Raw genomic sequence first — 27,138 nt, 5'->3', positions numbered from 1 at the left:
TAAAAGCACTGAAGTAATACAGACCCAACTATCTATAAGTTATGAGCAGTTCAATGATGAAGATAAAGAGATCATAAATGAAAATACAGTGAAAATTGTTAGCAGGTGAATTCATGGAATCAGATACTAACTACAAACTCTGCGGTGATCTCGAAATGAAAAAAAGTATATATAAGTACATTTTATTTTGACAAACATGAATGTAAATCGTACCAAAATAGAATCGAGAGGATTCATCTTAACCTACTTGATTTCCTAATCCCTGATAATATTATAAACAGATACCTTCAATTTGGCAGCAAATCTAGGTATGCTATGAGTACATCTAAGTCGTGTTAAAATGAGTTTCTTGAACTATCTCATATCTACGAATCAACCTTGTATAATATCACCAATATTCCAATTTTAACAGCAGGGAATGACATTGGAAGTGGCTACGGTAACGGCATTGGTCATTGTAAGCCACACCACGTTGACAAATAAATATCAGGGAACAGTAAAAAGAATTGGCACGCTGCCATCATTGACGGATGAAATGATGGCTTCTGACCAGATTTTTCTAGTTATGTCATAATACGAATTCCTTTCCGATATCAACTAGTATTATTATTATTGCTTCCTACCAATGCAAGTTTCTGAAATAAGAAAATGATGTTTCCTCAAGATTACTCGACCACCTACAACGATTATTTTTTTAGCCAGATGACACAACAACATTCCCTTGGAAGTGTGCCCGATGAAAGTAAGCGGGTTACGTCGCCCGAACGTCTCAGGAATCGCGACCCACTTTCCCTAGAATAGCTTTACCCAATGTCTAGTTCAGTTAGCAGCAACGATAAACCTGACCGAGATTTTCGCGTATATCTGCCTAAAAATACGATTGTTATTGCAACAAACCCTTCATCTCCCACGCACCGAGTTCAGCACGTCGAAACGTTAATGTTTTGTAACAATAAACACATCGACAGTTATACTCACTGAGGTTACCTAGTTTATAAAGTGGTGAAGAAGCTTGGATATACATAAGTATAGTAAGTAAACCACATGTGAGAAAGAAGTAATTATTTTTGTACATTACCACTTCTTTGTATATTACCACTGCAGAAAGCTGCACTGCATAACTTGGCATGTATTTATTATAATGTATTGACCATACATTGCTTATGCCGGCTCCACACTGTCGTCGAACATTTTGCGAAACTTTGACGGATTTGGTATACATTGCTGGTTTTTCATTGCGGTAAATAAAAGCACTTATAATTGTACCACAGATATAAAAACATCTAGTACGCAATGTTCACACATTGGCGTCGGCATGTGTCCGAGTTTGGTGACAGTGTGGAGCTGGCATAAACAACATCAATGAAGTTAGGACTTCAACTCACATTCCACCCGACAGCCTCCTCGTACAAGTCGATCTTCTCCAAATCTTCAGGCTCTGAATCGGCATCCGCAAGAGTGCCCAGTCCGCTGTCAGCTAGACTACGGCTTTCAATCTGCGAGTCTGCATCAGCATTCTGCTCTGAATCCTGTTCCTCGGCATCCTTGAATGGCGCTAAGGGCGTGGCCTCTTCAAGCGCGGCCCTTTGAGACGCTTGTTTCAGAATAGATCCGAATTTCTCGAAGAAACTGTCATCAACTTCTTGGATTCTGTAAAGAAAATTGGAAATAAGTATTTGGAATTTATAAACTGGCTGAATTTTTGGTGACATGTTTCATAAACAAACAAGTTGTTGCTCGCGTTACATCTCCGCACCAAAAATCACCTCAATACGTTGCTCCGTTTTGACATGAAATACGAACAAAAAACACACAAACTTTCACATCTATAAGTTTCCTTCCTACGAACCTACATGCGAATCAAGATGACACTGGTGTACGTCGACTTGCATTGGAAAATTGTATTCCTTCATTCATATCAAGTGTGTGTTTGTTATTGCTAACACTGGTGTCAGATTTTATTGAGGTCACCTAAAGGTATTTGACATGACTTTTACGACTACCTACCGCCAATTAATGGCGAACATAAATTTTATTGAATCTCTATCTTGTCAATGTTGTGTTCAATATATTTTTGTTTATTGGTATTAACGCGCCAATCCCTAAAACTACCCGTCTCTTCGGACTAGAAAAAATATATATAAATACCTAATAATTTATCAACTACACTAAATTATAGCAAGACGACGTTCATGTGGACACGATTAGCTATCCGATCAAATTCCCAGGGTCAAACCGATCAACAGTCGTGAAAAATAATAAAATTTGATGTTCGGAAATTTTAGAATAATTCAGTAATATTATGAGCAAACCTCAACACATGAAGTAGCAAATCGTTGGACAATTTGTAACAGTAGATACGAGTACCTAGATATGGAAGACACATATTCAATTGATTGAAACTGTTGCGTCGCCATTCATTGCATCACTCTACGACCAACAATAAGACTTTAAGGACATTCCTATCTGAACTGCTCAACTTTAATGTAGAATTCTTACCATTATTTGTATATGAGATAAGTTCATAGTTGCTCTCATTTTTTAAATTGTAGGAGTTTATTTAAAATGAAATGCTATTTTGATAACATAAATGTATTTTAAATGCAATATACATGGTTTGACATATTTACTTGGAATTACACTTTATTTATACAGTCATTGTATCTTTTACATTGGACACAATTTAAAATAACTATTAACCATAGTTACACCAATCATACCTAATAACAACCTTATGATCTATTCTTAGTCCTATCCTATCATGCACATCACAATACAATGGAAGACTGGAATTATATAGTCACATAGTTTTCTCTGTGCTTAGTTACAATTTAACATAGTCTCACTGAAAACAGAAAATCATTGGTATTATAATTATAATCAGTCATAATTATTTTGATGTTCCAAACCTATTTGAAAATACAAAAAAGAAGCATAGTATAAACAAAAACATAACAATTAAAAATAATATATAAAGTAAAATAACAGAGTATAAAATAAATAATGTGATTAAATTCTTAAATTAATATGGCAACAAATTAGGGTACAATGTTTATATAATTATGTATTACATGTATTATTTATCCAAGCCAGACATAAGAGTGTACTTTAATTCAGTATATTCTTCTGCACCATGTTTGCTGCCCTCCCTGCCAATTCCAGACTCTTTGATTCCTCCAAATGCTGGCTCAGCAGCTGATAGTATTCCATCATTGATAGCAACCATTCCAAATTCTAATTTGCTAGACATTCTAAATGCCTGTCCAAGATCTTTAGTGAACACATATGATGCCAGACCAGAACGTGTACTGTTAGCCATTTTCAGAACCTCTTCTTCTGTGTTAAATTTGACACAAGAAACCACAGGGCCGAAAACTTCTTCTGAAAATACTGACATACTTGGTTTTACATTTACCAATAATGTTGATTCATAAAAATTGGCACCAAGTTCTTTTCTCACTTTTCCCCCAACCAGTACTTTGGCTCCTTGAGAAATAGCATCTTCAACAAGTTTGGAAACAATTTTAACTTGCTTTAAATTAATTAGTGGACCACAAGTAACACCCTCCTGAGTGCCATGACCCAGCACACACTTCTGGCTGATTCTATTTTTCATACCTTTCACAAATTTATCATATACATCTTCATGTATAAAAAATCTATTAGCTCCAACACAAGCTTGGCCATTATTTCTGAATTTTGCCAACATAGCCTGATCAAGGGCATATTCAATATCTGCACTTGGGAAAACTATAAACGGAGCATTTCCACCCAATTCTAATGCTACTTTCTTTATCCCATTTGCAGCCAAACCATATAGGATTCTTCCCACTCCAGTAGAGCCAGTAAATGATATGCAACGTACTGCATGATCTTCACACAACACTTTACCCACTGATGCAGCATTCTTCCTACTTGTTGTAATAACATTAAAAATTCCTTTAGGCACTCCAGCTTGTTCTGCAAGTTCAGCAGCAGCTAAAGCAGCTAAAGGAGTGTCCTCTGATGGCTTCACAACACATGTACATCCTGCTGCCATCAAAGCTCCAACTTTTCTTGTTATCATAGCATACGGAAAGTTCCAAGGTGTGATGACAGAAACAACTCCCAGAGGCTGACGAGTTAATAAAATCTGCTTGGTAGGCCAAGGACTGGGTATTATTTCTCCATTGATATGACGAGCGGTATCCGCAAACCACTCAAGAAAAGAATTTCCATATGAAATTTCTCCCCTGGATTCAGCCAGAGGTTTGCCACTTTCAGCTGTAATAACCTTCGCCAATTCTTCAGAATTTTCTTCACATAAATCAAACCATTTTCTAAGAACACGAGATCGTTCCTTAGCTGTAGTCCATCTCCAAGTTTCGAAAGCAGCGGCTGCAGTATCTACAGCATTCTTGGCGTCCGCCGCATCCATGTCCGGAACTTCGGCTATCACACTATCGTCCGCGGGATTTTTTACGGCAAAGACTACATTACTACTTGCTTTTACCCATTCTCCATTGACATATGCTGAATTTTTCAGCAGATGCATTTGCCGATACTGGGGTGCAACGATCATGTTTTTAATGATTCTAAACCGCAACAAAACCATTACTGAAAGTTTAAAAATTTAGCAGTATTCAATATCAGTAATACAATTTTAAAGCGGCATTTATTCTTATCACTGTACGGAGATAATGTTATCTTCTTTCTAAGAGCATTTATTTTTGCCTTATCAATAAATAACACAAAACGATATCAAACAACGCTGACGTGCGGTGACGCTGCGTGCGGCGCACTCAGATTTAGGATGAAATTGACATACGTCAATGTCAAAAAAAAAGAATGAAGTGTTGCCAACATACAGTACAATTCTACAAAAGTAGAATTTATTGATAAATGGCAATTTTAAGTAAAATGGCAAAGGCGGCAATTCGATTGGTGGACTTGAATTAGGTATCGGCCGATAAAAATTGGTTCCTATTCCTACGTGGGTTATTATAGGTTAGCTTTTTGTTCAATCATGCATCAGTGGGTAGTTTCCACAAACGGGTGTAAATATAAACGGTGTAAATAAATACATGGCGAGCGATATCGGCGGCAGCCAAATTACCGATACCGAAGCGACCCAAGCATAAACAATCACAATTTATAATTATTTTATTGGTATTACTCCACTCCATATTTACGCAAAAAATAATTAGGTTTTGCCTGTGGCTCCACCCACAGCCTATAACTCTTCACCAGTTCTGTCACACCAAAAATCACCTCAATGTTTCGTTTTGATGGAAGAACAAACACAATTTCACATTTCCTGTACCTAATATTAACATGGATCGCGTTCCTTGTGTATATTGGGGAAGGAAGATTGAAATCGGTTTAAAAACGAACTAATACGAAAAACGTGGGAATACGTCTTTTAGCATTTTCGAAACATAATCAATGGAAATATTGTCCTGGGGGCTTACCATCATCTCTTAACGCGAACCACTTTACGACCTAAATTGAACTGCATCGCAAATTCGTACCATCAACTTAATTTTTAATATGAATGCGATTCATTTTAGGTGCTTAAATTGAACTGAGTTGCATTGGCATCGTTCTGTAAAAGTTGATGGTAGGCCTGCTGTTTTTATTGATAAAGCATGTGTGTGTGTGTGTGGTGGATTATCCTGTGAAATTATTGACAAAGCGTTTAGCGGATTTTCTTTGTGTATCAACTATAAATTGATCACTATCCTGGTGTCTACGTATAACCTTAATATTCATACGATGATATTTTTAACATACCAGTAAACAGCATGAATAGGGTCGCAACTCTTAACTTGACCTAGGCACCTATTATCCACCCATACGCACTCACCTACTATCATGAACTTGTTCCTCTACCGACTTCTGCTGCTGCAATTTTTCGTAGAAACCTTTCCACATAGATTCCTCATCCATTTTGATAACTGCACTTTCACTGTCTTAAATTAAAAAAATACTTTTTATAACTCGCGAATAAACTACCTCCGCCATTCATGCATAACGATCAACAGGTAGGAAAAGCCTACTCATAATGAATCACCGAATCGCATCGAGTCATGTCATAGTGGCCAGTTTGCTGGATGACGTCAGACCTCAGAACCAACAACCATCTCCACATCAAGAGTACGAAACGAAATAACGTTACACAGCGTCTGAGAAACTGCGTTAAGGTCACTGACACAAATATCTCCGTATCCTATCCGTATGTTCCGTAACTATCTAAAATTATGGAAACTAAATGCACTTTCAACTGTATAAAATAAAAACGTAATACAAGTATACTTTAATGTTATTTTGGCAGCAAATTTAGACGAAATGCGTGCTAACGATTGTTTTGCTTTGCGTGGCTAGCCGGCAAGCGGGACTGACGTAACCGCCGACTGGCTGGGTCGAGCACGACACGAACTTATCCACAAGATTTTGCGCGCACCACCCGCGGAATATGAACTAGCTGATCTGCATTGCAGCACGAGCTTTTGTAATGTCTCATCACATCAGCAATGTACTTACATAATAAACTTATGTGTGTATTATACAACTGATTGACTTATAAATTTAGACTGACTCTGTAATTATACATTAAGATGACGACTTAACCTTCATATAACTAAACAGGTGAAGACTAACTTTTTAGATATGAAATGAGTCACACAAACATCTCATTTGCAGTAGGTATCATCATGAAGCTTAGTTACTCGCTAATGAGTGCCTAATCACTATGTCTTGTTTGCTCCAGTTAAGTATACAGCATTATCTTTTTGTACTGATAAATGACATCAGGGAGGAGCGTGATACATACATCCATCCACTTCAAGGTTGCAGATGCCTCAGGAAGGGAGTTCAAACGCACGTACCTACTGCTAAACCTTGAAACATGTTTTTGTTAGTTACCTTTTTATTACGCAATTGATAATGACAATGAACCATGTTCTACTGAATTTTTTTACTGCTTTAAAAGTGAGTTATTTAAACACAAATCTAGAATGTAAGATAAGCTGAGAGGGTATAGGCAATGCTCAACAAAAGTTTCCTTTTAATTAAAGAAATTTCTCTTATAGAACAATTACAACAAGCATGTATGTGTACATGCTTATTGCAACTGCAGTTTTGATGTTATCACTAAATATATAAAAAACTGCTCAATATCACTAGATTTTAAAACCAGCTATTTCTAACGAGTTAGTTTTGTTTTTATGTACTGTGAGTTTTTTCCCAATAGCCTCACTTGTAAATCACTGGGAAAATTGCTACAATAATCTTACAAGTACTTGCCAAGAACGAGTAAATATAAAAATATATTTACCGGAAACCGCATCAAGGAAAACGGATTTCTAGAAAAAAAACCGGCTATTTTATAAAAAGAACTTCAACATTAGATATTAGGTAAAGATCTTGCCACTGAACCGAGAGGTCCCGGGTTCGATCCCCGATTGGGTCATGATGGAAAATATCTTTTTCTGATTGGCCCGGGTCTTGGATGTTTATCTATATATGTATTTGTTATAAAATATAGTATCGTTGAGTTAGTATCCCATAATACAAGTCTCGAACTTACTTTGGGGCTAGCTCAATCTGTGTGATTTATCCTAAATATATTTATTTATTTATATTTATTTATATTCAACAGTTGTAGAAAATATTTTTACGTTTTTACACACTATGCATGAGATAGGGCAAAGGCAAGTATTAAAATTAGGGAAAAACATATCAAATTCGTACTTATATAAACAAGGTCAATGTGTAGGTGGTTGGTACCTATGCGAATTTCAATACACAAGAATAGGAAAAATAAATGCGTAGTGTAAGACATCCCTGAAAATTGATAGCAAGTCTACACGCGTAGGTACATGTTTTTAACTAAACTTGTAATTAAAATGTCTTTGAGACAGGTCAGGCCATCCATTGTTCTCAGATGAAGATATTAAAACAGGGTAAATATGATTACTTAACTAATTACAGTCACTAGTATACAGGGTTACTGGTATCAAACGCAAAACCTCCTAAGGCTATTTGGGTACATTAGAACAAGCAACTTTTATTCTACGACTTTTCGGGATTCGCAGTTTTTTTTTTTCATATATAAAAAAAATTCAATCTGATTTGCGATTCTAGCCATCTTAACTATAGTAATAACCAAGCAACAGGAGACATTACAGTAGCGTTATGTAGCGCAATCGATAGAAACGACATTAAAACAAAAAAAAAATTCTTTTTTTGTATTTGTTACGTTTAGACAAAAGTCGTAAAACAAAAGATGTTAATCTATAGAGACTAAAGTACATAGGTACCTTATGCGCCTTTGGAAGATTATGCGTAACCCTATATAACAATAACAGAATATTGTAATGTAGCTAAGTTAGATTCACACACCGTCGGTTTAGTAAAATTGCTTTTTTTTACTTACACATATTATAGCTTTCCTCTATCCGTATTGTAGACCCTTGGTAAACCCCTCCTTGCCAAATTTCATGATTCTAGGTCGACGGGAAGCTCGAAGTACCTATAGCCCGGTTTTTAATCCCTTGTCAAATCGTTAAAAATGGTTATGGCGCATTTATAACATTAGTAGGATTGACCTACTAAAATTATAAATGCGAAAGTTTGTGAGGATGTAAGTATTATGTATGTTTGTTACTCTTTCACGCAAAATCTACTGGACGGATTGTTATGAAATTTGGTACATGGGTAGAATATAACCTGAAATAACACACAGTATACCTTTTATCTCGAAATTCCCAGGAGCGAAGCAAGTAATCTGTACTATTATTATAAAGAGGTAGGCTTTTGTGAGTTTGTATGTTTGCGGCAGGTAATATCCGAAACTACCGAACCGATTTAAAAAATTCTTTCACCATTAGAAAGATACGCTATCCAAGATGCATATAGGCTATATTTTATCTCAAAACTGCCACGGGAGCGAAGCCCTGGGCAACATCTAATGGTTATATACTTTGATCGCATTTACTTATGTTTGTTTTTTTAAAGAGACAAAGGGCAGAAGATATTTTCAACTTGATACTTCTACACGATCCTGAGTACGACCTTTCGAGGTACGGAACCCCATAAATACATAACAAGACAATTGTCCATCATGGTACCACCATCACGCCCCGTATATCATGCTGTCTAGATTTAAAGTTCTTTTATTACATAAAAACTCGTAAAAATCTGCAAGTAATTAACTACACAGACCACAAAAAGTAAATTGGATTATGATTCTAGTCTACATGTGTCTTTTTGACTCTACTTGTAAATCTGTATGCTAATGATAAATGTATTTCTAGAAATAAATTTTAAATTAATACACTACCTATAAATTTTGTCTAGACTAGGCTAACATCTACAATTTCTACATTCAACTCGTTTTAATATTTGGGGTAACGACTTTATTAATCGCTCTAATTACTCACTTGTCGCGGTCATTATTTTTTCTAATCTTTATTTTAAATTGTATGTAATATGTAAGTAAGTATATGCTGCTTTTAGATTTCTTATCAGTTTTTTATAGTTTTTGGTCATTGGTAGTATAGTTACTGGTTATGAGTATTTGTAAATTTTTCCATTGCAGGTTATTTGGCACCCACAAGTAGGATAAATAACACTTGGAAATCAGATTTTATCTCATACAGTACTGTATTTACTACGTGTTATTTATTATTTTATATTGAATCAGAGTAAATAAGATGATATATGACGACTTTATGAATTTTCCCTTATTATTATATGTATTATAATTCATTCAATTTATAATTATGTGCACTTATCAAACCTACTAAACGGAACTCAATCACGCAGTAAGTATGTGCTGAACGATATTTGATCAAATTTTGTACACGGGTAGAATGTAAAATGGAATAGCACATCAGGGTACTTTTAATCGTGAAAATCCGACGAAAGCAAAGACACGGCACGATAAATCATAATTCAAACTACACTAACTTTTAACACTTACTTTTTCCGGCTGATAATTTCCTTTTCTTGTAGTATTTTGTACACAAATTTCCACGGGTCATTGTTGATTTGAGTCATGTTTACACAAATGTCATTAACACAATAAGTTATAATTGCACGCACTAAACACTAACATTAGAATAGAGTTTTATTTAAGCTTAGGGTAAAGGTAAATAAAGCAGTCATAGTATTAATAACCATAGAACAAACACGCGATATATAAAATGCAAGAGTTTAAAAATTTTCAGGCTTCAGCGCGCGCGCTCGGCCAATTCAGACAGTCAACCGGCTCGACTCGACTGTAGGTTAAAGTATTATGTGCCGCTGTAAGCTTTGTTTGTCGAGTATTAACTAAGTACTCAATTTTTTAGAGATCCAAGGCTGGTGAGAACCTCTTGTTTACTTGGTAGATTTTTAATAAGTTCTCACGTTTTTCGTAAAATTACGGCGAACAAAGCAAAAGATAATTAGCAAGTCTAAAGTGTGTAAATGGCACACCTCTCTCGAACAAATTGGTAAGTTTTTAAAGAAAAGGGAAATCGTCTAAAATAATTTCCAAAAAATAACTAGATTACAAACTTAAGCTTATATGCTTTTAAGTCAAACATAAACTTACTTCAGTGTATTATATTATAGATAAAACATTTCTTTTGTGACTAACTTACTCTGTGAATAAAAAAATCCATTCGAAACCCTTCATACGCGGATTGCGAGGTATGAAGGGTTTCGTATGGCACGCAAACACAACACGAAAATGTTTTCTTTTTATTTCAATAAAAAGTTTTTAAAAGTCCTACACTGGTTTGAATCTATAAAAAGAAGTCTATAAAAAGAAAGAAGGGATCTAAAATATTAATCTAAATATTTTTGTATTACAAATGTAAATTAATCGTGTCTCTGTATAGAAAATGTAGTTACTGAAGTGAATAATAAGGTTAGAATCACTTTGACATGATTTGTAATTGTCAAAAAACCATCGAAATTTCCAAGTGTACCCTTTACAGTTACGCGACATTTCTACGGAACCCAAACCCTCAATAGCGGCAGTTTAGTAAATATGTATAATTGTGTTTGGGCTTAGGGAAACCCAGCCGCGTCTTGCAAAACTTGATTCATTCGACCAAGGCGCTAATAAAGAAAATTGCCAGTATGCTCATAAGTATCCCACGGTACATAACTACTATTAGGCAGGTAATTTCCTTAGTTCCAGTGAAAAATCCAATGAAATATTTATTTTCGGAAGTTATGACAGAACTTCCGGCCAAAGTAAATATCGGATGGTCATAGGTTTTCACGAAATGTGTTCTCTGCGTATACTATACATATAGTTACTAATAAACCAAGACACCTAGTTTAATTTAAAAAATAAAAGAAGATATTGTTGGTATCAATATATAAGGACAGATCCGGAATAAATTGGTACCTAACAAAGAAACTATTATTTCTCGTTCCTGGTATCTATGTGCAACGGGTAAACTTTTAAGTATTTCTTTTTTACAAAATGTGTTTGACATATTGTCTTTGAAAAGAATACTTTAAGCCGCATCGCATTCCAACTTCTTGGAAATTGTAAGTATAATGCTAATACTATAGAAACATTTAGGTATTTGATGACTGCTGCACACAATTTACAATTTAACATGTAAATAAATCATAACTTTACCTATTACATGAATATAATGTCATACATGACAATAACAACAAAAAACAGCTCAGCTTAATAAATTTGCTTAGACAAAGCAAAGCAATCGCTGATGTTCAGCTGTCGTCACATTGAGACGACGCGAACGAGCACAATACAATAACATACCAGTTATTGTCCACTTTAACAGTAATACAATACCGACAAACTAAATAGGCAAGAAATACCTGGTTCTAGTGAGTATGAAGGATAAAAAATAGGGAAGCGGACCCTGGACCCGGGAAACGCTCATATGCCAGCAGAAACAGAACAGACATATGATACAATAATAGAGATTCGCTCGTCAAGAGATGTACCTACTAGTGAAGCTGTGATGTTAGGTGCAATGTCTGGTTTATGATATCACAAAGCAAATGCAGTTGCCTAAGAATATACTACAAGTGAGTTTCACAATTGCTTAGTTATGTAACATTTTTGTTATTTGATTGTGAATTTTATCTCATTAAAATCTAAAAATGAGACTAGATGACTTATACAGATAATGAACTGAGTGAGCCTAGGCGAAAGACATGAACCTACAAAGGTATGAGCCAGACTAGTTTACAAATTTTAAACCAGTAGTAGTGGGATGATGTTTTCATGTTTTTTATCTAACCACGCAATGTAGAGGTGAACGAAAAATATCTACCTATAACAATACATTAAAAGTATTTACATACCTTTCAAAATTCAACCAGAAGAAATTATTGAAAGATATATACAAGAAAAGGAAGAGATAAAAACCAAGGCATTTGTAAAATGCGAATGCTAAAGAAAGCACGCGTACAAAGGAGGATTTGATTGCAGAATCGCATTAAGAATTCAGCTGTTCATCTTTAAAACAAAATTGCACATGAATATAACAAGATAATGTGCGTCAATCATATAATGCAGGCTCCAGCTGCGCTTTACGTCAGGAAATGCTAACATATTTTATAAACAAAGACTGTACCTACATAAGTAAATTGTAACAAGCCAATGCATAGTAATAAGTAGCTATTACTGCTGTTATACAAACCACGCACATTTTAGTATGTGTTGAGTGGATGACCACATTCAGGGTCACAATATTAGTCAGACAGTAGTTAGCGTTTCAATTTAACGCCGTTAATCTAAATAACAACCGAAACAAAAGATATTGACGTCCTGTGTTTGTCACATTGGACATTAGCAAAAGACATTATTATTTAAAACAGCCGATTTACCTAGTCTTTCTAGTTGCTAATAGTTTAAAATGTGATATTGATCCAGATTTTTGGTCTCCAATCTACCAACACATAAATCAACTAAGTCATCCTAAACAAAATAATAAATAAAACACATTTCGATTCAATATCAAGTGTTTGAAAACATTTGAATTTGAAAATGGTGGACTGAATATGGTTACAAATCGTAACCATCGTGACAAATTTTAATGCTCAGTCAGAGAAGCACTAGAACCACTGATTAATAAATTAACGCCATCTGTTCCAATACTTGTGATTTATATCAATTACCACTGCGATGGAAGTGAATTAAAACGGTAGGTAGAATTAAATCACTTCTACCTATTGTAAAGATATCACACTAGATGGCGCTAGCATTGATATAGTGAGGCGCTTGATTTAAATAACCTTATAATACATAACTATTTGCATATTCCAGAATAACGGAGAAACTGATATGTGTATTTATACGTATAATGTTTGCTTTATTCCATTATCATTTCAGCCGCAAAGAGTCCACTGCTGGACTTAGACCACATATTATTGCATTATTAGCTGGTATTGATATGCGTGATGTATTTACACTACTACATAATCTCAAGTGTTTGTACGTATTCATTTCATTTTCAACATTGATTTAATAACAATGGCTCGTCTATCACATTTTTAAATTGTATCATATTATTTGCAAGGAGGTATAAGCAAGATTCCAACTCTTTTTAGGACAAAATGCCCTATCTTTAATCTGACAGAGGGTTATGTCTAAGGCAGAACCGCACCGGTGGGATTTTCAGAATAAATAACATAGACATTGAAATACAGGATCTTGTTGGATCTTGCGTAAAAAAGAAAAAGAAATGCATGCTTACCTGTTTTGACTTCAATGGTACTTGCAATCTTCACGATAATATTATTATATTAATTGACTATATTCAAACAAATCATTTTATTGGCCGTACATGAAATGATACGTTGATAGTTTGTAGCAAGCTAAATATATTCTTTTTTATATTGAAATAGAGAAAAAACCAAAGTTAATTATTAGGACTTACCTTTGAGAACTCTCTTTCTGTTCTTCTTTTCGAGGTTTCTTTCCGCGCCACTTCAATATAGCATCCAACGCTCCTTTAGGAAACTGGGGTCGAAATAAGGACCATCGTTTTTTACCATCTCCATTTCTCGAAGAAACTAATGTCTCAATGTTACTATTTACACTTAGGATGTTCGGCTCAGAACTTCCCTTTCGCAGGTCGTTCACACTATTGTAATTAGTGCATTTTTTAAAACCGTTCACTGGCACTGTTTCACTGACCGGTGGGCACGACTTACGTTCAGACAAAGGAGTGGATGTCACAAATCCATTTTGTTTGTTTACATTCACGATTTTGTCACTAAACACTGAGTAGTCCAAGTTGTCTTCACTAATACTATGCAGCTTTGGTCTAACATTCTTTGGAACTTTTTTCTCATTTAGAATACTATTTTCTTTGAAATTCTTACTTTTCACATTGCGGTCGACGTCAACGAATGCTGTAATATCCTCGTAACTTTTCGCATGATATTTGAAGAGTGACGATTTATTTTTATAGGGTGAATTGGGAGACGGATGGGTCTCCATGACACCTACGACATTGGCCAGATTGTCCTCGCTTTTCGAAAATATCTTGCTTAGTCTCTTTGTCCTTGGTGGTCGAGTCGGCGGGGTTTCTGGTTTATTTAGAGGAATGCAATATCGTTCGTCCGTTCTCTTGTTAGGTTTGGAGTACTTTGCGATAATTCTATTTATTTCAGCACTGTTCTTGCGTCTGTTTGTGTGTCGCTTGAAGTTGTGTGGCTGCTGATAAGAGTCTGCCACACTTGCGCCTCCGCTGACCCGCGCCGACCTCGCACGCCATTCTGACACTTTGTCTTCGATTAGCCTCTGCAATTCCAGCGTGCGCATCATAGGCCCTAATTCTGGCATTTTGGCAAATATTTTATTGTAGTTAGAGTTCGAAGTATGTCCCTGTAATGAAAGGAAACATGAAAATGAAATGGTTTCCCTTAGACCGACACCTATATCCACCTCGGAAAATAGAATAACTGAAGCCTAAGCTTATTCGTATAAATCTGCAAACTACTTTAGTAAGGAACGGCGGACATTGCTCTTTAGTACCAAGTTAATTTATTCACTTAATCCATTAATTAACACTGCCGTTATCAGGGGCCAGTGGGACACAATACAAGACAGTTTGTAAAATATGGTGATTCATCATGTAACTGTCATCTCAGTACTAATTAAAACATAAAGTCAAGAACAGGTAGTACCATACATACCCAAATTAATAAGTAAATTTCAAACTATTTCATCGTAGAATACAATACAATTGATATAAAAGTACTTCGACGACAAACGCAAACTGTATAACTGATCTACTACTCGTTCTGAATTTGGACAGAACAGTGTTCCTCAAATATGAACCACGAACTATATAGAGAGGAGTCTTGATTAGCACTAGGTGATTGGTCTCATTAAGTATATGTATGTGATTCATTATAAGGGAAATGTGTTCTACATGGAGTAAATTGACCTCTGATCTAAATTTGAAAGAAATATGAACGATGTAGATATGTGGTATCTGTATATAATAAGAGTTTACTATAAATTAACAAGTCCCAAAAACTTCAAAACAAATGGTGTAGGACTTAGTAGATCTGTGGTTAGGTTAGTCGCGAAATTTAGAAGCAGATAGACAAGAAGACACCATGATTGTAAATGAGTGTAAACTTACCGTAGCAGTAGCACTAAGGTTGTTAACCATAAATCACTAGCTATCTGTCTTTGTCCCACAATTGAAGACTAAAATTAAAAGAAAATTAATAAGAAAAATAAATGAAAATTATTCCCACCGTTTTCCCCTTTGAAAGAAAACACTAAAGAGTAATGTATGCATTCGAAGAACATTAAAAGAGTAGCCGAACCTCAAGCCAAACGGACGCAAGTGCGGCGTAGGTACTTCCTAAAACAGTTGCAAGTACTTACTTTGTATCCGTCCTGATCGGTAGATTATCATTAAAACCTAACCGATAATCGGATATTACAAAATCCTCAATAACTAAGTTGAACATAAAAAGGTAAGTATCCAATTCCAGTTTCCCTTGCAGACCTTCTTCGGTTAAGTGATTAATAATAAATTTCCTTCATTTAAGTAACTAAAACTATACGTTAAATTACATTAATTAAGAACACCTAGGTAACTTAATTTATATATACACTGTTTTCAAATCACTTAAAATTCATCTTGTTTTTTATCATTGAAATAGTTTTTGTTGTTTGGAACTAATTTGTACTTTGTACAATCTAATTTTGTACAGTAGCAATCTCCGATGAACGCAAAAGTTTTTTTTAATGTTAAGGCATTAAAAATTTACTACATATGTATTGCGATCAATGAATTTCAATTCAATGTAAAAATTAAATTTAAAAAACACTTCGATCGAAAATATTTTTTTATAGAAAAAATGCACTCAAAACATCAAGTCCGTAACTGCTTCAGAAAAATACTGGAGAAATATTTATCTTTTTTGATAAGTGTGATAACATGAGACGAGTATTTTATCATACAACAAGCCCATTTTTGAAGGATTATTTTACTACGATGGATATACTATTTTGATTGACAGATTACCGCCTCTGTCTGTACCTGCCTGAAATAATAGGATATCCCATGGCAATTTCATTTTCTCATGGCCATATTCCATAATACATATACTTACTAAATGTGAAATGTTTGTCATCCTTTCATGTCAAAACAGAGCATTGAATTAAATAAAATGAACTAATTGTAAAAAATGTGTTACTGCCCGCGGCTTCTGCCCCCACAAAAAAAAACACTTAAGTGGTTTTTTTTGTGGGGGCAGAAGCCAACTAATTTTTTATAAATTATTTAGCATAGGCCTATTTAGAAAACTAATTTTGCATAATAAATTTTGTATTGTATTTATTGCGTTTGTATTCCATCCTATCATTATAATTCAAACTGATTTTCCAGTAACATTGGTTTGAATGTTACAGGATAATTTCAGCAATAGATAAATATATAACCTATTATTTCATTAATCTGATAGATCTGTAAGATAATCAAACAGAATGACTTATTGTTAGGTAACATATACGTTCTAGGCTGTTGAATATGTAGGCTGGACCTACAGATCAACAATAGCAACAAAGCATACAATCCTATGGGACTTTTGTATCAATTTTAATGTCTATTACCAGTTGAGCTCGGTTCCCCCTAAAAAGGCCAAAGACCGGGTACATACATCAGAAATTCCAAGTCCATGTAAGCGTATCAAAAAGAACAAAAAATAATTCATCCCATTACGTTCCCGCATTTATTTCAAGAATAGGAATTAAGATTGTAGAAGTTTTAAAAATAAGTCTTTGTTCGATGCTACAGTACTAAAGAATGCCAAGCATGTAGATTGGATAATTCTGATGTGGATATGAAAAATAGAAGATAAGATATCAAATATAAAATAACTTTTACTTACTCAAAATAACTAGACGTCAAAACTTCATAGTAGTAACATATTTGACTCCACTATATTTCACTGGTTACCGAAATTGCTGCACTAGATGTTGTTGCACTGTTAACGCTGGTCTACACTATGGCATGTTCACTGTTGTGGTGCGTCAAAAGCACGTGCGGAGGCGCCACGTGCGGGTTCTGTAGTGAGAATGAAGACCCGCGTTCCAGACGGCTGCTCCTGCACTTGACTCAGGCACCGGCCTACCCATCCACTCCCAACACAATAGACTAAATAGAGCGTTTACCGAACACGGCAAAATTACCATAAAGTATGTCAGTTTTCCGCGGCGAGTTTTCTCGATGAGCCCGCTGCGCAGGTGTTTCCGTCATGCCAACTAAGCTTATGATAAGCAACGGCATTGTTTGGGAATATTGATAAATAGCCTGTAAAATTACCCTAAGGCTATGGACAAATCTTTCGACTGTTTGACACTGATAAATAAATCATAGTAAATATTGAACACGAGACTATAACAGCAGGTGATATAAAACCTATGAATAGGTGAATGCCAATATTACGAATGTAGTTTCCAGCATACATGTCCGTCTGTACATCACAGCATCGTACCCTTATAAGTTTGCTAAAAAGCTTTTTTTAGCTTGCAATGTATAGAACACTATTTCTTAACTTCGTGGTAAGTATGTATCTTCGGGTGGTATTTTGTACTAAATTTTGATCTTCAACCGATTGAGCTGAAATTTTCTACACATGTTTAGTTTGGATGACAATACATTATACCTATGATAAGCATGATCTGACGGTGCAACCAGGAATAGCTGCCGATGAGTATACTCCTCAACGGTTTACTGCACGGATATCAAAATCAAATCATTTATTCAGAAATTAGGCCTTCACAGGCACTTTTTCACGTCATATTCTAAATTAAATGATGTTTACCAAAGCTTTACTAGCATTTCGATATAATTTTGATCACGCATAGAATATATGCAAAGATCTGATAACAATATGTGATTGATAAATGACAAGTGACATAATACATTCAATTTAATTACCTACTCTGTCGCATGGCTCTGTCGATAATTGACAAAAAATATGTAAACTATGCATACCTACTCATACGGGTAGTAGGTAGTATAAATACTAGAACCTATATTGTGATGTTGCGCTATTTCAGCATGAATAATGTACAATGCAAGGCAGGATATAAAAATAAATAGCTATTTCTATACATATTACGTATATAGATATAAGTCGAATAAGAACTGTAACAACACAAGTTCATCTCTCCATTCTCTGATGGAAACCTTTGAGAAAACTTTTATAATTACACTTCCAAAACAAATAAACAATTTGTTCAATTATTGATCAAGATATTACTACTATATGCTTAGATAACGTAATAAACATGCTATAAAATTTTGACCTGTTCAGTTTCCATAACCCAATTATGTATATGTCATGCAAGCGAATGTAAATAAGTTTACGTAGCCCGAAAGTGCCGAACCTGTAAAGTGCTTTGACATAAATTCACGTAAAGTTTCTCGTAGTAGTTAATTGTCACTATTCTGTTATTTAACTCGGGGCATTGTTCGCGGCTGCGGGCGTGACAAGCGCTTCCGCCAAGTTCATTGTCGTGCGCTGCATCGGTGTCGCAGCCGCCAATGTGACCCCGCCCTTATTGCAATAACCACTCTTAAATTGATGGATGTGGTGTGTGGTCGCGCCCTAGATTACACTCCATATTCTACCGTGGATAGCGTAAGGGGCGACTAAGAGACCATAGCTTTAACAACTGATGAGCAGCAATAGCATTCCCAAAGAGGGTTGACGTTAGACGGCCAGTTGTAAAATCATAGAAAAATCTGAAGATTTTTCTAACACTTCGAAAACTTAATATTTTTAAGCTATACTATTAAATTTTGAACAGCTCTGAATGTAACCGGCAACACGACCGGAAACACGGGAAGATGAACTCTGAAATTGAGTTGAAAATATGCTGATGTAGCAGCTCTTATTTCTGCTAAATTCCGCTCTCTGGTGAAAGAAGTTATATAAAACTATACCAACCAAGCGGTTCGTTAGAAAAGTTTTCAGATTATGCCGATCACTCTATCCTGTCGGTTAGTAGCTGTGGGGATATTTCTTTGTAATTTAATAACAAAACGGGCATTATTACTTACTTCTTCTGAAACAAATAGTACATCATAAGTTCGATTTCGAGTATTAGTGTAATCTACATGCGAAAAAGCAAAAAAACATCATTCTAAAGGTTTGATATAAGAAAACAATTGCATTGTATGTTTTTGAAACTTATTCTGAATCTAATTTAAATATTTATTTACGAAGTAAATTGCGTAACGAGTTGCAAACTAGCAGAGAGGGGAACTGGAGATAATACATCCAATGTTGTAGCATAGGAGTTGTGGAATAATGCTATGAGTCACCACATCACAATGGCTTGGTGCGCAACAAACCAGAACTGAACAGATTGCACGTATGGGGAAAAATGTTCTGACTTTCACCATTATAGAACAAACAAAATTCACAACAACATTTTATTTACAAAGAAAGGTAAGATACACTCTGACCCTTGATAAAAATAAGCACGTTATTTCACATCGAATAGAATAGAAAATCTATTATTCACAAAATCACTGACCATATTAGTGGAAGATTTACAGTACCATAGTAGTAATAGAAACGTTTATTACATTTATGGTCCCAAAGTAGATAGGTAACATAAATCAGAGCAAGGCAAAGCTGTGTACAATATGTCGTCACGTCGATCGCGTCAACACGAGATTAATTGCAAGGCTAAGCATCAACGATAATAGCGGATGATATTGATAGACGCGATCGCTATATCGCGGAAATTTGTGATGCTCCACTGTTTCCATCTGGATATTTCCTCTTTGAAAGACAACTGAAGAAAGATAAAATAAATCTGTTGCAATATTTTCGTTTTGCAGAAATACATATCCGCAAAATAGTATCGAAGATTACGGAGGCAGATTACGTCATAGCAAAATCATGACGTGAAAATCCGTAGCGACTTTTAGGTAATTATTGTGCTAGAGTAGTTTGAATGTATTTCCTAATTCCAACAATAAATAAAGAATGGATTACTACTAACTTACGAATAAGAAAACATAATTGGTACATCCGTCACCATTTCGCCTCATGGCGGCGCGGCGATGCACTGAACAGTGTTTCAATTGCTTAAATTGACCTGACGGACAGACTTCGCTCATACATGTAATACTATAACGTCCACTAATTTGGTTTCTGGGAATCCATCTCGATTCCTAGAATGCTACATAGATTAAGCTAAAGTAAACATTTTAATGTACAAGGAAAATAGCTTCTTCAACGTCATATAATATTATAGAAGGCTAAAGATTAGGATATCTAAAAATTAAGCTAACGATGAAAGCTTTACGATAAGGATAAAATTAGTATGAAAATGGTACTTTGGTGAAATGGTCCCAGAATGGGAGGACCGATAACCCTTCTGGTGCTTACTCTGGCATCCTCAACCAGGAAATCTCTCTTCTATATTTAACATCAAACGAGTTATACTGACTCACCTAACATTAAGTGTTAATTCCGAATTTGCAGCGGACAATGGATAGAAGCGAGCCAAAGTATTAAACAAACATGAACCTGATCAATGCCACTACTTTCCCCATACGTCGACCTTGCCGTGCATACCAAGCGAGGAATCATAAAGGATCACCTAATTTTCTAATTGTCTCCACTTTGTATGTATTGACAGGTGCATTAGTATGCAGCACGCGTCCTGGGTGATCGTGAGAAGCATGGGAGATTTCCACACATCGGTCTTTGATCCCGAATTCGATAAGGAGAAAGTTGAATTTCTACAAAATAGAACTCTCACTGTAGCGCTCCTAAGCTTTATAAATGTTTGGAACTCCTGGATTAGTACAATATCTTCTTTTTTTTAATTTTCACTTTAATACATTTCAATACAAATGTATTATTATTATTATTGTACGATAAACAGAGACCCCCAAAACTTTAGGATAAAGACAAAATATAATCATTAAAAACACATGATGAATTATTTTACCTAATTTATTGATAAAAATTTGTTACTATAACTATCATAAATAAATAAATACTTTTCAGACTATTCCGATGGCACCTAATTTACGCATTCCTGTAGAACTTACGAAGTTGTGCCGCGTCTCGTGTCAGGCCTGAAATATATATGAAATCACGTATGATTAGTATGCCATAACACAATTATAACTATTATTTGATTATAACTATTGCAAACATCTATATTGATTACAAAAGTTGTTTTATCTTCAACAACGCACATGTTAACGCTTAGCCAGTGTAATTTGTGACATAATCACCTGAAATAAGGTTGGAAGTCGTAGATGTCGTCGACGACTCTGCGCAGGCGACACGTGATACCGCACTCGGGTTCTTGACGTCCATACACTGATACTGCCCGCTCCAAGAACTGCTGGACTGATGTCAACTCCACTATTGCTGAAAGATATCAGTCTTGAGTTATCTTTCTTTGAACTTAATAACAATAATTATTATACCTAATCAGGTATTTTATAATCATTGTGTTATTGAATTCTGTAGTGAAAACTTATAATTGCAATCTCCTGTACAAGTATTTATGAATATGATAAACCTAGAAATTAAAAATCATATATAAATGTATTGAGGTCTAGATTTTAGGCTTGCTTTCAAAGATATGACTTAATTTTACATGACTTATTTTTTGGACTCGTTCAATCACTTAATATTCAACGACACACAAACGTTACGTCATTTTTAAATCATTTGTTTGAAAAGAATACAGTTTGTAACGCGTTTATGGAAAAAAAATTGTATGATGGTAGTGATCGAGGTTTTCGACCAATCAACTTAAACGATATGTTCGCACAAAAATCTGTGACAGGTTGATTCTAAAGTCTACATAAAGATTTGGCACATAATATTAATAATTACTAACTAACAATAATAATACACGTTGTGTGGCAATTAAAGAAATATATGGTACTTACAATTTTTGTGTCCAAAAGTGCGTTCATCTTCGTCGTTGGAATTGCCACCGTCTTTTTTGAATGAAATTAGTTTCGGAATCACTAGCAACATGCACACCACTGCCAGCATCGTCACCAACTTCTTGAAGATAAGGAACTTTAGCAACAGTTTAGCCACAGTCAGAATGTCCAGCTTCAGAGCTAATTTGTCCAGGAAGCCGAAACTTGGAGCCGTGTACGGAACGCCGTAAACCGGCTTTAACGGCGGGCCTGGAGGGCCGTAGACAGGAGCCGAAGGTTTGTGGACCGGAGGACCGTATGCTTGAGCTGGCGGACCATAAGTTTGCGCGGGAGGACCATACGACTGAGCTGGCGGCCCGTAGCTTGGTGCTGGCGGGCCGTAAGTATTAGCTGGAGCGTTGTATGTAATGTCAGATTCAAATTTAACAGGCGAGTAACTCGACGGAGGCCCGTAACTGTTCGACCCCGAAGGGCCGGAGAAACCAGATCCCGACGAGCTATCTCCAGAGTACGGCGGCGTATAATCATAGCCTGAGTTGAAGCTGTCGTCTCGATTGGATATCCTCTTTTCTCCGTCCTTCGCGGTTATTATTACAACACCTTGTTTTGCCTTCTCAGCTTCAATTCTCGACTTCGAATATGCATCTAAATATGTGTCAGTTTTCATTGATTTAGTGCTATTGGGTCCTAGTATGGCCGAAACACATACACAGAGGGATATAGCCGCGGCGTAGTATCGTAGCAGCGTCATGTTGCACTATTTTGGTTGTCGTCTCAGGGAGCTGCCTCCATCGACTGTCGCTGACGAATGACAAACGCCGGTGACTTCCATTCTGTTTTCACTTTTGACTTACAGTAAAAGAACCTTAATATGATAATGGAACACAATTAAATTCTCGGAGCGACCCCGCGTTCCGCATCGCTCATGGTAAGTAGGGACGACGCGCGCCGCATGCTAATGTCGAGGCGGAGGCGCATGTTTGGACGAACCCCGAACCCTTGAACAATTCATCACATAAACGGATCTTTAATATGAGAGTAATTTGCTAGAGAAAGTTCTGTAATATTCTTTGTTATTGTTATGGATAAACTAAAGAGGCACCCAATCCATATTTAGATAAAATTGCGCGCAATGTGCGTACATGAAGCAATAGTTAAAATAAGCAAGGTTTCTTCCACGAGTTTCTCCCACACAATTTTATCTAATTTAGTTTGTTTAAAAAAAATATTAAAAAATTTAAACAGGAAGTTTAAGTTTTTTAAGTTTTTTAATTTCAAAAAAATACTCAGTGTGACATTGAATTTAAGTACTTTTATTTAAAGGGGATCCTGATGAACAGATGAGTTTACGAGGATCCCCTGGGGGATCAAGAAAGGGGATCCTGGTGGTCTTTATAATAGACTTCAAGAACCATAGAAAGCTTAAGTAATTAATAAATAATAAATAAATAAATAAATAAATAAATAAATAAATGAGGACAAACCACACACATTAAGTATATAGATTTAAATTGGCGATTTCCAGTGGAGATTTTCTACTCATGCATCTGCATTGCAACAAGTCATTTTAATTACACTTGCAAGGTTCTATGTAAATACATTTCCAAAGTGGCATTCGAAAATAATAGTAGGTACATTAACCAATTCACCATACGTAGCGCCGCTGCTTAAAATTCATATATTTTGTGGTGGGAATTCTGTACATCATTGTTTACTAGCGACCCATCCGCCTTCGCACGGGTGAAAATTATAAACAAATCTACCTTTTTATTTTTCTATCTCACTATGGAATCGAAATCGGTAGCGTGGTGAAGGTATAAAGTCCAACAAACTTGGGAATATGGCTGTAATTTTAATTTGTACCTACTGGCAAGCTGAAGGTTCCATACAAAAAGTTTTTTACAAAAAAAAATCATTTTGACAAGGGTTTCATTGTCGTCATAGAGATCTTATTGCATTCAACTTGTGACAAATATCTGATGTCCGAACCATGGATTTAGTAAGTACTTCGTCGGAGTACCTACTAATTCCATGGTCTGAACTCGTTGGGAGTCGATCCTCGGCGCACCAGCAAGTCATGCTTATCATAATAATGCATTGGCATCCAAACTAAACGTGTGTATAAAATTTCAGCTCAATCGGTTGGCGCAACATATTTACCTTAACACATACAATGCAAACTTACGATAAGAATCTATTGCAGAAAAATATGACTTGAAATTAGTTATATCTAGATGCAGATTCAGGTTTATCAATTATAATTTAATTCATTTCTTTTTATATTTCTCATCCACACCACAATTGTATTGATAAATTAATTCATAAATTCTTTATGGAACAAAATACATACATAAATAAAAAGATTTATTCCATTTTCAACCATTTAATTCATCTTATAATGCAGTCATTCAAAAGCATTTCCTATAGTCAAATATCTTTCCTCAAAGAACTTGTGTTTCTTTCGTTTCCTTTCATTACTAGCGGAGAAGAATGAATTTATTGTTTTAGTAGGTCTCTTAGTGGTACCTTCATCGTCGACTTCCTCGAAGGTACATGTGGCAGCTTTCTCTTGCAGCATGTGTTCAGCTGTGGACCAACTGAACCGCACAAGCAGTGGATAGCCAAACACAGTGTCAATTTGCTCCCGAATAAACTTTTTCGTCAATGGATCTGTAATGTAAAGATTCATTTTAAGATTCCCTTACAAAAATAAACAATAAAATTTTATATCGGTATCATTACCATGGGTTTATTACAGAAAATTTTGCTGTTGCTTTGCTTGAGATGACATGTCTATTAAGATATTTTTTTAATTAATGAATGTCTGTCTGATGCATGATATGGCCCATATCATTAATTATGTAAGGTATAAATTTGATAAATAAAGTTTACAAATATAATTACCACATTCTCTTTATCATCTGATGTAATTCCTGACAGAATTTTATAAAGAAATTTTTCAAATGTGACCACCAAAATCAAGTCAGGTTATGAAAATTTAAGTAATCATTTTTACTTATATGATAGAAGATTATTAAACATTACTTGCGTTTTTCTTACCTCCAGGATATCCACTGCCAAATTCACTATGATCCATTTCCAGCCCTTCAAGAAATGTCCACACCTTTAGAGCATGATCCCTAGTCACTTTAGCTACAATACTGGCAGCTGATACTACAGGATATATAGAATCAGCTTTTTTTGCCACCTGAAAGTTATTCAATATTTTTATAGTTACTACTATTCATTAATAATTGTTAGCCGCGAACTTAGACTTCACGAACACAATATTTTTTTACAAAAAATGTGAATATTTCAAAAACAACTTAACAGATTTTGTTGTCACCACAAACTTAAAGATTATATTGACAAATCCTACATATGTATATTTTAAACTTCCACAAAATCAGACCAATAGATGGAAAGTTATCTTGTTACAAACAAACATACATGAACATATACAAAAAGGGTCTGATAGAAATATTTCTGACAAAAATTGTTATTCTAAAATGTCTTTATGTCATCTTTACTTGGATGCTTTGTTCAAATACACAGCAAAAGAGATTCATTTCAGTTTTGCTGTACATACTTAAATACTTACAGTAATTTTTTTATCTGGGAATATCTCTGATAACTTTGCTTGGTACTTCTCAGGAGGACCTACAGTGTCAACATAAACTTCTGTGATATTGGCTCCGGATGCACATACTTGCTTGATCAAATCTATAGCAGAATTCATTGATACCTGAAATAATATAAGTGACTAGTAAGTATATTATTTACAAGGTAGTAGTTACAAATGGAAGGGAGAAGGCCAGGTAATTCATGCCCACCACAAAATTAAAGTTAAGTCTGAACTCAATTTTACTGGTGCAGCCTGATTAAACTCAGGCTCTCCCTGGACAAATATTCTAGATGAACTTAAAAACATAGATGTACTTACTTCATTTAAAGAATGTTTGGCTCGCTTATACATTGAATTGGATATGTAATTAGGGGATATCACTTCTGCTGCCCATCCAATATTTTCTATTGAATCCTTTTCGATAATCATCTTTGTTAATATTTCATCTCTTTTTTCTTCTGTCAGAGCTTTAGAATCAGCACAACCAAGATCCACAAGAACACTTTTTTGATCAATGGGACAGTATGCTACACCATACACCATGGGGCCTGAAACAAGTGGTCATGGTCAATATAGTTAATTCAATTTGAGCCCGTGGAGTACCAATGAAGAGTGATGAGCGAAATTGATTTGTGAATGGTTTTAAAATAGTTTATATAAATATGAACAAAACTTACATACCTAAAACTGGGCCACGGCCGGCCTCGTCTACACCAAGCATACACGGCTCATGTTTACATTTCTCCGGCACATGTGAAGAGTTAACGAAATTCTTAAAATTCTCTCTAGATCTAATTATATCTTTTAAGTTCTGAAGAGATTTCATACTGTTCTATAGACTAATCTTCCCACCCAAGTCTTTCAATAAAATGAATTGCCGCCACCTCCCGCCAAGAGAAACAATAACAATGTCTGTCATGACATGACATGAATAGTGACATTGACATGATACGACTGAGACAGATAAAATGAAGGATTGAATAACTACTACTACTACTACCTAACAGATAAGAAAGAGTTAAGAAATCTTATAAAAAAATCAATAGAGGGTCTATTGATTTTTTAACGATAAAAGTTCTT

The 27,138-nt window shown here is 35.2% G+C and overlaps 4 protein-coding genes across 9 annotated transcripts in view; all 4 read right to left on the bottom strand.

The window, feature by feature from the left end:
* stac (staccato) overlaps nt 1-17,497 on the bottom strand; it is a 31,385-nt gene extending 13,888 nt beyond the window's left edge. For 2 of the 6 annotated variants that reach the window (XM_053748352.1, XM_053748353.1), the window contains exons 1-3: nt 15,621-15,665; nt 13,902-14,854; nt 1,386-1,650 (exon numbers count right to left, since the gene is read on the bottom strand). In XM_053748352.1, the coding sequence (XP_053604327.1) occupies nt 1,386-1,650; nt 13,902-14,854; nt 15,621-15,650 (1,248 nt within the window). In that variant the 5' untranslated portion in view covers nt 15,651-15,665. Of the gene's footprint in view, nt 1-1,385; nt 1,651-5,845; nt 6,332-9,964; nt 10,163-13,901; nt 14,855-15,620; nt 15,666-17,382 lie in introns of those variants that run through there. The other 4 variants (XM_053748356.2, XM_053748358.2, XM_053748354.2 and 1 more) reach the window with 3 other exon arrangements.
* Nucleotides 2,577-4,777, bottom strand: Ssadh (Succinic semialdehyde dehydrogenase). Its single transcript, XM_053748361.2, has one exon. The coding sequence runs from the start codon at nt 4,592-4,594 to the stop codon at nt 3,077-3,079; it is 1,518 nt and encodes a 505-aa protein (XP_053604336.1). The 5' UTR covers nt 4,595-4,777; the 3' UTR covers nt 2,577-3,076.
* Nucleotides 17,498-21,459: 3,962 nt separating the features above from the next.
* LOC128672020 (uncharacterized protein) lies at nt 21,460-23,639 on the bottom strand. Its single transcript, XM_053748902.2, has 3 exons — nt 22,434-23,639; nt 21,765-21,903; nt 21,460-21,602 (listed from the first exon to the last, which is right to left on the bottom strand). The coding sequence occupies exons 1-3, from the start codon at nt 23,182-23,184 to the stop codon at nt 21,572-21,574; spliced, it is 921 nt and encodes a 306-aa protein (XP_053604877.1). The 5' UTR covers nt 23,185-23,639; the 3' UTR covers nt 21,460-21,571.
* Nucleotides 23,640-24,796: 1,157 nt separating this feature from the next.
* LOC128672018 (uncharacterized protein) lies at nt 24,797-26,968 on the bottom strand. The gene is made up of 5 exons (XM_053748901.2): nt 26,740-26,968; nt 26,377-26,606; nt 26,035-26,178; nt 25,494-25,641; nt 24,797-25,103 (listed from the first exon to the last, which is right to left on the bottom strand). The coding sequence occupies exons 1-5, from the start codon at nt 26,882-26,884 to the stop codon at nt 24,838-24,840; spliced, it is 933 nt and encodes a 310-aa protein (XP_053604876.1). The 5' UTR covers nt 26,885-26,968; the 3' UTR covers nt 24,797-24,837.
* Nucleotides 26,969-27,138: the final 170 nt, after the last annotated feature.

This window comes from Plodia interpunctella, chromosome 8, assembly GCF_027563975.2.
Source record: "Plodia interpunctella isolate USDA-ARS_2022_Savannah chromosome 8, ilPloInte3.2, whole genome shotgun sequence".
Taxonomy (NCBI): domain Eukaryota; kingdom Metazoa; phylum Arthropoda; class Insecta; order Lepidoptera; family Pyralidae; genus Plodia; species Plodia interpunctella.
Note: the sequence above shows the minus strand (reverse complement) of the source record. Positions and strands in the feature narration are given on the sequence as shown.

Coding starts and splice junctions, on each gene's coding strand:
- Ssadh (XM_053748361.2), bottom strand. CDS start 4,594: ATGGTTTTGTTGCGGTTTAGAATCATTAAAAACATGATCGTTGCACCC.
- LOC128672020 (XM_053748902.2), bottom strand. CDS start 23,184: ATGACGCTGCTACGATACTACGCCGCGGCTATATCCCTCTGTGTATGT. Junction 21,904..22,433: donor CACTTTTGGACACAAAAATT/GTAAGTACCATA, acceptor GATATCTTTCAG/CAATAGTGGAGTTGACATCA. Junction 21,603..21,764: donor GACTTCCAACCTTATTTCAG/GTGATTATGTCA, acceptor TATATATTTCAG/GCCTGACACGAGACGCGGCA.
- LOC128672018 (XM_053748901.2), bottom strand. CDS start 26,884: ATGAAATCTCTTCAGAACTTAAAAGATATAATTAGATCTAGAGAGAAT. Junction 25,642..26,034: donor TCCCAGATAAAAAAATTACT/GTAAGTATTTAA, acceptor AATAACTTTCAG/GTGGCAAAAAAAGCTGATTC. Junction 25,104..25,493: donor TGGCAGTGGATATCCTGGAG/GTAAGAAAAACG, acceptor TTTACATTACAG/ATCCATTGACGAAAAAGTTT.